Source organism: Poecilia mexicana, unplaced genomic scaffold, assembly GCF_051168715.1.
Source record: "Poecilia mexicana isolate PSO_F unplaced genomic scaffold, ASM5116871v1 scaffold_7, whole genome shotgun sequence".
In the NCBI taxonomy this organism is placed as follows: Eukaryota; Metazoa; Chordata; class Actinopteri; order Cyprinodontiformes; family Poeciliidae; genus Poecilia; species Poecilia mexicana.
In genome coordinates, this window is record NW_028263376.1 from 8,535,100 (window position 1) to 8,546,756 (window position 11,657).

Consider the following 11,657-nt stretch of genomic DNA (forward strand, 5'->3'; position numbering starts at 1 on the left):
GGCATCACCGCTCAGCCACAGCCGGGGTGGGTGCAACAAAGCTGCGGCGTGAACGGCGCGTCACTTCTGGGGAGAGGGGGGCTCGCGAGGAGGGGTAGAGGGGGTTGTAGACGGATACTGAGGACTCCGAAAGATTTACAGTGGTAATCAAGCACACTTTGTGCAAAATAATAATAATAATAATAATAAAAAATGTCTGGTTGGGAAACGATGTCTGAGATAGACAAAGTCAAGCCCAAACATCAGAACCACCAAGATCCAGGCTGTAATGCATTGCTCTCCAGCCCCCCTCCGGGAAGGCTGGGGTTTGTTTACATTGCCTTACTGTGTCTTCCTTTGCGGCGATCGGGAGCAAAGGTGGGCTTGCACTGAAGTCAGCCTGTAAGCTTGATGAAAACGTGCACCCAGTCCAACGTGAAGGGGAGGCAAGTTATAGCAGGCAATAAGCGGAGTGGCTGTGGCCATATGTCTGCGAGCCGAGTGGATGAGTCTCCGCTGAAAACGCAGGGAGCTGACAGCACAGTTGCCAAATGGGACTTCGCTACAGGGGGAAACCTCCTGCTTCATCCCGACTTCGCTTACAAATATCTCACAGCACATACTGAGAGATGCTGGCCGTGAATAATAATAATAACAACAATAATAATGAAAATAACAAAAAAAAAATGTACACAGGTCCTAACAATATTCGTACTCACCGTTTGAAGTGCTCAATAATTTTCTCCTCTCGTACATTTTCGGGTAAATTTCCCACCCATAAATGTCTGGTTTCCCGGACCATACTGTGTGCTCCTGCTCCCCGATCATACAGATGAGTTTGCTGTGTCAGTTTCTCCCCGTGCAAAATACAAAAGATCTGCAGAATAAAAGCCGGGCGAGAAAAGGACCGTAGCCTGCTTGCCGCAAATCATTGACTGGTCGTTGTGACCCAATGTAAACCATTAGGCTGGATCCCCCTGCACGCTGTTTGATACTCTCCTCGCTGTTAAGCGGCGCGAGCTTGCACTCTCCTCGCGAACGCGCTCCGGTTCTGTTCCCGTGACTAGGCGCGTCCCTGACACCACGCGACCTTTGGGTGTCGAAAGAAAGCATGTAGCTTCCTAAAAAGATGCAGCAACTTCGCTTGTAAATGAGAGGCACACCGCGCAGGCGTGGCTTTGTGTGTGAACTTCTTTTCTTTTTTTTTTTTTCTTTTTTTTTTCCTTCTTCCCGATGAGATAGTTCTATGCCCATGCGCATGCGTGAGAAAACCCCTGGTTGAGCGATGGTGCTTTGACATCTGAGAAGCTCGCAGGAGGATCCCATCACTGCCTGTTAAATACAGTAAGGCGAGGCAGTTTGAATACAAAGCAAATGAGACTATGTTTGAAATTTGTAGAATGATTCTTTCATTTATTTATTTATTTAAATCGAGCTCGTTTTATGCTTACCGGTGCACAAAACATACCTCCAGAATGTTTGATTGCGCAATATCCGCACATATTGCAGGTATTAGACAGTCTAACTCCATGTTTAACGCAGACATGGAGTTAGACTGAAGGTGTCTATCATTTGAGCTGAGCATCTCTTGTTTAAGCTGTGATTGATCCAACTTTAATGGGTTGAAAAATAGATGGTTGGACCTGCAGCTGATGACCACAAACCAAAGCTCTACATGTCTGGATAATCTGAATAATGATGTTTGAAATAAGGCACATGCAATTTGCAAATGTTTGTCTGCAAAGCACAGAGAAACATTTGCAACACACATTTTCTCTCCTGGCAACTTTGAAGCAGTATCAGGGGATCTGGTTTCCCTACGTTGCTGGGGGTAGACTTGCTGTACAACAGGGGAACAATCCCATATTTCACATGAATTGGTAAGATGAGCAGAATATGGTTAGGCAACACAGAAGACTGGACACTTGACCATCCTTTCATGAGAATATATGTAAGGCCAGTGACAGATGTTGGATGAGATGGCTGTCTCCAATCTGATTCATCCCTACGGTGCTCTGTCAAGTTGAGTACAGGGCTCAGAGCAGACCAGTTCCTCAACGCCAAATTCAAAACATTTACTTGTATGCTGAAGCATGAAGACTCCCTGAAACTAAGGGGCCACCACAATTCCCTCTGTACTCAACTTTCCTGACTCCATTGTGTAAAGTGTTGCTTTCCTGCCAACTCCCAAACCCCCAACTTATCCAATGGATTGTCAGATGGAGAGTCGTGCTTTGTCTCTCCATAAAACATGTCTCCACTTCAGTCGAATCATTTTTTAAATAACTGCATCTAGTTGCATTGCAGGCTTGGATCTCGCTGCTCAACCATGGAAACCCACAAATTCTACTATTCTTGAGCTGCTCTTGAGGTATAATGAAGTTTTGAGGCCTGAAGGCCTTTTGAAAGTTGTTCCTCAGTGGCCATTGGCTGATTCTATGTGCCTTAGCATGTCAGGGCTGAGTTGTCATTGTTCCCAATGGCTTCCAGTTGAGTGTGGCATTTTTAGCTCTGAAGAAATTTTACAACCGGACTCGCTGCACATATGGCATCCTATCATATTACAAAGCTGGAACTTCTCTGAGCTTCTGAGAGCTTTTTGTCACATGTTTGTCTTAAGAAACAAAAGACTTTGATCATTGGTTATCAGAGCATGTTAAAAGTTTCTAGTTTTCTGACGCAGATTGACTTATGTCTGCAACAAGTTACAAATCTAATTTTGTCTCAACAGATGAGCTTCTAATAAGTAACTTGAGTTTATTAAAATATAGTGTGGCTTTCAAGGTGGTGATCAGGACCTCTCCTTGGGTCTGGAGACTCTAAGCTGGGAGTCTTGAGATAACATCCAAAAGTCAAGGTAAATAAAAAATAAATACAATCTTTTCTTTTGTTGTTTGTTTTTGAAAATGGTAAAAATAAAGTTTTTCACCGGGTAAATTATCAATTTTCGTCAATTTATACTCTCATTTTGAATCCATCTGTTTCATCAGTTCCTGCTTTCATTTTGCACTGATTAACAAATCAGTTTGTACACGTGTAGCAGTTTGTTTATTCATTTTCAAGTATTTTTTTTTTTTTAGAAATTATGAAGTTAGTCATCAGAATTCTAAAACATTCAAGAGTATTTTGATGCTTTACTGTTTTGATTTACTTTAGTTCTGATCCAGAGTTGAATTAGTTGATTTTGGCAAATACTACAGTATCCCTGACTGTTGGTCAAGGATAATTATTAAGGTCATAAACATACATTTCCTGTGAATATAACATAGAAAAATTACTTGCTGATACCAAAGCCACTTGATAACTATGAATTGCTGTGCTGGTATGATATTGATTTAAATGTTATACCTTAAAAAGTCATATATGATCTACAAAGAGGAAAAATAACAAGCATCCATTGGGATTATAACCATTTTTTATCTCATTGGCAGATTGTCATCCCAAGCAATGGTGGAGGTCGAAAGTCTCTGTCATTGTCATTTTGTGGATTTAAAAACAAAGACATTTTGGACTCTAGATTATAATTAAACTAAAAGTTGATGAAGGCAAAAACATTTGGCATCACATGACAAAAATGTCATAAGATATATTTTACTTTGATTAGATGCTGTAGTCATATTTTAAAAGCTAAGTCAATTGAAAATATTTCATTACTCCCACAAGGAAATGAACCAACCCCAACAGAACCACACAATAAAATAAAAAAGTATGTAAGATCATATGTTCAGAAATGAAATAAATTTGTAGGTAAGATTTAATCATTTCTGACTCACCATCTCCCTAATCAGTCAAAACAATTAATTATAAGGAAAAAGAAACTGCTACTGTTGCTAAGTACATGTTTTTTTTTGTTTTGTTTGCTTATTATTCTTTACACTTATATCACAGGAGTAGGTTTGCGTAAAATGGTGTTGGGGTAAACTAACCCAAAGATATTAGCAACGACGATAATCACTGTAGGACAACAAGGACAGACATCTCCAGAAGAAACTCTTGACATTGAAATATGAATCCCCCTTTTACCCAGTTTGTCTTGCTCACATATAGTATGTGACCTAATTAATAATATGTGTTGCAGAATAAGTAAGAAAGTAACAGGCTGGTGTTTGCTATAGCATTTCTGACGCCTTAACAGTTGAGCTATTGCTGCTGTAACGTCAATGCATTGTGCAGATACGGAGTAGTCATAGTACTGAATAATGCTTAAGCTCATCTGACCTGCAAGTGGAGGCAGTCACAGTTCACTGACATTTATAGGAGAAGTGACGTAAACAGAACATGTCGTTCTAGTCCACCACATAGTTGCCGCCCGTCTGACTCCTCCTTAACAGGAGGCTTTTTAAAAATGCTACCTGGGAGGCATTTTGCTGCCAGTGTTTGGTCAGCACAAACAAAGAAAAGCAGGAAACAATCTCATAACAGGGTAATCTTTTTATTCAACATTAGTACCAAAAGCCTTAAAATGCCTGTGAATGTGCCTGCTGCACATTCAGAGGGTACAACACAGTTGTCCCAGAATTTATCTCCAAGCCCTGATAAAGACAACAGTGAGGATTTTCAAAGGTCCAACACTTAGGTCTATAATAGTATGTGTAAAATCAAATGGTCACAATTATTAAGTTCTGAATATTGGAGTTTTGGGTGGGTGGGAGGGAGAGATGGACGGACAGACAGAACGGATGCTTTTAGGCAATGGGGCTAAAATTACGGAAATACAAATATATTTCATCATCTCCTTTTTTTCCAGACATGGCCTATTTTCCAGGCTGCTAGGCATGCCACAAAACTGATTTGTGGGAATGACCACAAATTGGGAGAGTTGTTTCAGACATCAGTGTTCATAACCAGAATTTGTGCATAGCAGAAAATAAAATTGTTTGTAACAGATCAATCCTAAGAAGTGATGCAAGCAAAAAACTAAGGAGTTGATTTTCACAAAGAAATAAATTAGGCAAATTTATTATCAGCGTGGCAGAAGTGCAAATTAAAAGACGCAGTGGAACAGTTTGCAGGATGGGATGTTGACCAAATGTACATAAGACTTGATATGTGGAAAATGCCTCTCTTTAAAAAATATTGATGTAAAAAATACATGTGTAAAACACAATCAATATGACCAAATTGATTATAATCAGGCTGTTTTGTTCTTGTGTTTATTTATTTGCCTTTGTTATACAACACAAAATGCCCTGCAAGTCAAATAAAGCATGAAGAGGGTTATTAAATAAGGAACTCTGACCATGTCTGAGCTGTTTTAAGCTAATAAGTAACATAGAATAATCCCTGTGTCCAAAGGTCTACAGTAATAGAGATCAGAAGATCTAATATAGTGTATTGTATTTTCCTTTATATACAAATAATAAAGTGTATATTCTATTTTCTCAGTAGATTTTTATCATTTTAATTATAAATGCCCTCATCTGTCTAAATTATCACCTTACTGTCACATAAGCGCATCGTGCCTAGAGCTCAGTTCAGCCCTGTATGAAACATTTTTATGCAGAGGTGTTTTGAAAAAGCTCTGTTTCCATGGCACCACATCTTTCTGCTTTTGTTACTATATTAAGCCTATGAAAGCGCTGTGCGCATGCGCCCCGCGTGCCTATCAGAGGCCTCCAGAACAGTCTGGAACTCTCCGGAGGAGGCGTCAAGAATCTCACAGTCACTCCAGCACCTTCACCGCAGCCGGTTGCGTTCGGATACCGTCTTTCTCAAACCTACTGAATCCGTCCTGATGTGGAACTTTATATCATTATAAATCCATTAAACCCATGGGAGTACAATTTACTATTTTGGTGGATCGACCAGACACCAAAACGCAAATGTCGTCATCTGTGGTTCTCAGACTTGGATTACTATGGATACGGGACCGACAGGCTCATATTGTTCCCCTTGTAAATTTTTTTGAGAAGGAACTGGAGTGATATATCAGAAACCCTCTCTTGGAATATGTCTCTATCTGTCCTCAGCTCTAAATAAAGAAGTCTTCAAATCGACGTCAAAATGTGGATTTCATTCGATGTGGGTGTCAGAACATAAATCACGAAAAGACGACAAGCTTTAAAACGTGTTCCAAAGACGAGAACGAAACCTTAATGTGTGTTGGGTGTTAAAACAATGTTTGGTGAAACTAGCCAAAGAAAATGTGGATTCATTACTGTGAAAATACGTACAAAGTCCACACAAAAAAATCAACAAAGCCTCCAGGGGCCTAGGTCTTTGTTCTACGCCATTTTGTGAGACTAACAGTAGTAATAGTTTCGTCAGCCATTTTGCCCTTACGTTTCAATAAAATAATGTGAAGTAACCGTCAAAAATAACGCAGTTAGCAAGCGACGCTGACAACTGCTAAATACATTAAAAAAAATGATAGTAATAGAGATAGCAAATTAGATAAGCTGGTGTCTAAAACGATTAATTAAAAAGCAATCGACGTCTGTACCCAGCTGAGGTCTCCGTTTATCTTTTTTTTATTCAGTTAATTTAATGGCTATGACAGCGAAGGTGAAATGAAAGATGAGTCCACATGGGTTTTATAAGCTCTCAGTCTCATAGTAAATGTTATTGAAGTGTGCCGTTGTAAATGTTTTCTTTTCCTTTGTTTTACTGAATACTTTTGAATACAAATGTTTCCACTAGTGAAAAATAACAGGGAAAAAAAAGAAAAATAATGGCTTTTACATACAAATCTGGTTTATATTTTTATACAAGCCAAAATACAATTCAGACTAATATTTAAGCAAAAAAAAAATCATATATATATATATATATATATATATATATATATATATATATATATATATATATATATATATATATATATATATATATACACACACACACACACACACAATATATATATACACAGGGGTCTTTAGTTACAAGGTCACCCATATTACCAGAGCTGAGTTTTTTTTTCCGAATTAACCATACTTTCCAGTATTATCATCATTATCAAATTTCTGACTTCAATCATAAAAATTATAAGTGTAATAGGTACTAGTGATCTATTGTCACTTCTACAGAGCAGCTGCATTAAATAACATGGAAGCAATTTTATGACAAGATCCAACAGTGCAGGTCTAAATAAACATGGCAAAAATCTGATGTTTACATATTGTGACTTCCTCAGAATAGTCCATGCTATCTTGGATGCTGCTTCACATGTGTTTGTGATGTTTGTCTACGATCTCTTCTTGCATAGTTTATAAAATCCTCTTCATCCTGTGTGCAGAGACCACATGACAGAAAAAAAATGCATGAATAGCTTCCAGAGACAGAGTATTTACCATTAAGCCATAACATTATGACTATTGACAGGTAACAACACACACAGCACTAAGATTTTACAGCACAATGTTTTATTCAGAAAAAATGTGACACTATCACCACAAAGATTATTTTACTTTGAAATCCTGTGAAAAGTTGATTGCATTAAAATAAAAATAAATATATGGCAGCAGCAATCTCCTAGAATACTAACGAGGTATTGACCAGTATAAGATTCAGATAAATGGGAGAATAAACACCACAGTTTCATGACAAAAGGGTTTTTATTTAAAACACAACTCTACACCTAAAAATGCTAATTACTACGCCTTTACTGGTCAAAACATTTGCAACTGATCATAATGTCATGGCTTGAGTGTTTAAATTGGCCTTTCTCTTGTAGCTCTAAATTCAATATTCTAGACATTTTAATATCAATATTTAAAACACAATTTATATTTGAACTTTAACTAGTTACTGAAATTCATTTGTTCTACTTTTTATAGTCTGAAGAGATTTCACTTATTTTTCTAAATCAGCGCATTAAATAGTTAATTTTTCATGTGTTCTCTTAATATCATGTAATGTTTTAAAAACCTAGTTATTACAGCCAGATGATATCTGTGAAAAGAGAAGTGGGCTTGTTTTTTCCCCCCCACAAGTTAGAGACTTCTCTGACCTAAATCTGTCGTAGGGGCTCCTAAACCCCTCCTGGGATAAAAGTTTGAGAAGTTCTATTTCACCCTGGGATGCAGTTTGATAAACACATTGGTATTCTGCCCCAGTTTAGTGGTCTCCAGAGAAACCGACTGACCTGCGAGGATGCTGCATCCAGCAGATCCATGTTTGGGATGAGACAGCTGGCCTCACCGAGGAAACATATTAGGATGTGGAACACATCGGCCCAGCGTCCCACGGTCAGCATCAAGACCATCAAACCCCCGAGACGCACGACAACTGCGTTGAGGACAGCTTGGCTACTCGGCAGACGATGCTGTTCTTCTGTCGGGTTAAGAGTTTTAAAATGGGAAATGAACAGGAATGGGTGGGTGTACTCAGCTGCCAAAACATCAAATTGTTTTCATTACTAATGAATAAATGACGACTCTTATTAGGACTTAAATTCTAATAAGTTTAAGTCCGGGAGTGTATTTCTACACAAAAGACATGTTTGCATCATCTTAAACATGGACGAAGCAGTGGCTTCATCGGATACCCTCTAACGGAGAGCTTGACTCGTTTGACAGGATCCTCACCCTGCATGTACACCACCAACAATGTGTAGCAGATAGTCAGCGGTGTCCAGAACCTCAAGGCCTCGGTTGCAGAGAGAAACTGTTGGTTGATGATCGATACGGCTGCCAGCACGGCCACAAAAAAGGCAATGATCATAGTCCTGCAAAGCATGGGCTGCAGATGGCAGCCTGACGTGAGCAGGCTGATGCAAATGCCGCAGTAGCGCTGGGAGCTGTGCAGCTTATACAGAGCAATGACATGATGCAGAAGGGCTGCTGCCTTTTTTGCCAGATACCAACTGAGAGCTGCTGCCAGGAGAAGGCACAGCCAGCGCTGGGATGCCCCCTCGTGGAGAAAGTGCAAACTGCAGCTGATGGCACAGCCCAAGGAGAACTGGCTTTGCACTAACAGCTGCTGCAGAAACTTCCTGCTTTCCTGGGAGGGGAAGAGAAGATGTGATGGATCAACTACACCACACGATAAGAAGTGATGAATAGGTGTGAAATTATGAAACATTGAAATAAACTAAGTTAAAGACATCACTGGTATATTTGTATTTGTTGGGCTATGAGAACTTAAAGTTGTATCACTAAATTTTGTGGTACAATTCTGATAACGAACAATAAAAGTCACAATAATAGCTATTCATTACCTATTTTCTAGGTCAGTGTATGACTGTGTCTGCATGGCAGAGCAATCAGAGCCCCACAAACACAAATCGTATCCACTCATAACGCTCTTCCTTAGGACACGAGTCACATAAAGACGTGTTAGTCATATCTACTGATGCTTTCATTGACAATACGGACTGTTTTGGGGGGTGTTTAAACATCATTAACTGAAATTTATAGTGACAAGAATAAAGCAGACTTCTTATGACAAGAAATTTATGATAAACGATAAATGATATGTTAAATGCAAAACCCTATATTGGTGCAACTATTAAGTTAAAAGATATCAAGTTAAACAATTAGGCGGCTTATACATTGCTACAATTTTACTTCTACTTAAAATGTTTCATTCCATCTTATAAATATACATATGATATTAAAGATATACAAAAATATGGTCACTGTCTTTGAGCTCTAGTGTGCACTACATATTTTCTGAAATGCAATCATTGCTTTACGTAAGAGTATATTTTAAGTGATACACCAACACAAAGTAGTGTGCTCTGACTTACAAAAGTTCAAACTATCATTCAAAGAAAATCTGGTAACACTTTATTTGAAGGGGTGTGCATAAGACTGACATGACACTGTCATAAACATGACATAACATCTGTCATGAACATAAAGAAGTCTTTATGAATGTTTATGACAGTTGTCATGAAGTGTCGTTTGGTAAATAATGACACTTTTAATGCAAAGTTGCTCTAAAAGTTGCATTGAAAGTTCATTAAAAATGCCAACTTTCATTAAATTATCATAATTTACAAAATTATGCAAAGAATCGTGTATAACATGAAGCAAAGATCAGAGCTGGAAAAACTGACATGACGGATCCCAAAACACCGTCCCAAGCAAAGCTGACAGTGCTGCATCTTTGTGGACCAAACACAATCCAGGTTTGACAGGCGTCACTTGGTTCTGTCACTTTACTGCCGATACCTTACCGGTCCAGCTGTGAGCAGTCCAGAGACGGCTCGCAGGCAGAATTCCAGTACCACCAGTGACGCCACGCGGGACCCCACAACGGCCAGTATCTCAGTCACAAAGAGAAACTGGAGCATTCCAAAAAGTCCATGTTTAGCTCTCATTGGGTTACTGCTTGACCTCCCACTTGACGTGCCTTCATTCAGTTTTTCTTTCCAGCTGCAAATGACAGGATCGATCAAATAAAGGACAGAGATGATCTGTAGAAATATCAACGTAGGACTGAAAAACTCTTGCATACATGTCAGACAATTTCCTTACCTCTCCTCTATCAATAGATGTACTCTGAAGAGGGAGCACAGCACAGAAATCCCACATGCTCCCACCAGCCCTGCAAGTCACCCAACAATTTCTTTAAATCACAAATGTTGGTAAGCAGATTGAGAGATATTTTAATAATGCGTGAACAAAAACAAAAGTAGAAAGTGGGAAAAGCCGCTGAACTTAAAGATATATAAAATTACTATATAAAGATTTAAAATCATCTCAATGTGCGCGTTTGAAAAGAAAACGAGGCTGTTATTTCAATCATTCTCAAAAAGTTTAGCTGTCCAATTTAACATTAATGGCCTTAACGGATATTTGATGGAGATATCCAGAATTCAATTCTTCCCAGATAAATGAACATTCTGGATATATTGAAAGCTAAATGTTTGTTTATTGATTTTTTTTTTACTTTGATCAGCTGATCATTTTATGATAAACTGCCTTGCCATATCATAACAGCATGGCTTTTAGTTTGGACATATTTTTGTCTGTCACTGACAGAAACAGTCAGTCTATAATACTCTTCCCAAACTACACATATTTATGACATTTAACACATAATTCAAATAATTTTGCACCCTTGTTTCTCGAGTCCCTGTTTATGACAGAAGAATGGGCAATCTGCTGCTCCAACCTGGCCTGTCAAATATTCTTTTATTCCAAAATAAAAAAATGAATAAATCAATGAATGAGGAGCTTACCTTGAAGTAAACCAATCAGAGGGTTTGTGTCCAGTATCAGCCATCCTGGTAGAAGGTAGGAAGTCGGCAAAAATGAGGTGAGAAAGGAAAACATTTTTTAAAAATCTTACAGAAAGACATGGAGGATACGCTTAATAAATCATTTCACACTTTTGAGTCATGTATTATGCTTCTCAGATCGGATTTTTAAAAAACGTGTTGGAGTTGCTGCTCTTTATTTCCTGTTGCCTCGGCGTTGAGCTTTGCTCAACCCAAACCCTGCTCTGTGTCTCGTACCAAAGGTCGTCCGAGGGCCGCTGGCGCTGTTTGAGTCAGAACAAGATAATAGAGGTTATTGCACCAGTCCATGAGATTATTTACTTCTCATTCATTTTTCAAATAAGTCATACAATCAACTTCTATTCACATATTAAGCTTATGTAAATGCACAAAATTTGAATGGCAATGGCAACAGAATCTGTCTAACATCCTGTAAAAAAAAAAAAAAAAAAGCCCTCATCTATCCATACTTTGCACATCCTAAATTTAAAAAGTACTTTAAGACATTAGG

The 11,657-nt window shown here is 38.5% G+C and overlaps 2 protein-coding genes across 2 annotated transcripts in view; both read right to left on the bottom strand.

The window, feature by feature from the left end:
- Positions 1-1,392, bottom strand: part of spen (spen family transcriptional repressor) — a 28,848-nt gene extending 27,456 nt beyond the window's left edge. The window contains exon 1 of the mRNA XM_014969865.2: positions 699-1,392. Within this exon, the coding sequence (XP_014825351.2) occupies positions 699-781 (83 nt within the window). The 5' untranslated portion in view covers positions 782-1,392. The remainder of the gene's footprint in view (positions 1-698) is intronic.
- Positions 1,393-6,426: 5,034 nt separating this feature from the next.
- Positions 6,427-11,651, bottom strand: tmem82 (transmembrane protein 82). Its single transcript, XM_088006996.1, has 6 exons — positions 11,108-11,651; positions 10,401-10,470; positions 10,100-10,298; positions 8,505-8,919; positions 8,063-8,250; positions 6,427-7,203 (listed from the first exon to the last, which is right to left on the bottom strand). The coding sequence occupies exons 1-6, from the start codon at positions 11,199-11,201 to the stop codon at positions 7,123-7,125; spliced, it is 1,047 nt and encodes a 348-aa protein (XP_087863122.1). The 5' UTR covers positions 11,202-11,651; the 3' UTR covers positions 6,427-7,122.
- Between the last annotated feature and the right edge of the window lie 6 nt (positions 11,652-11,657).

Bases quoted from the DNA above. Each gene is read 5' to 3' on its own strand.
- tmem82 (XM_088006996.1), bottom strand. From the start codon at position 11,201: ATGTTTTCCTTTCTCACCTCATTTTTGCCGACTTCCTACCTTCTACCA. The intron at 10,471-11,107 runs GTAAGCTCCTCA...GGTGACTTGCAG, and splicing joins TCTGATTGGTTTACTTCAAG to GGCTGGTGGGAGCATGTGGG. The intron at 7,204-8,062 runs GTCAGTCGGTTT...CTCTGCACACAG, and splicing joins TGGATGCAGCATCCTCGCAG to GATGAAGAGGATTTTATAAA.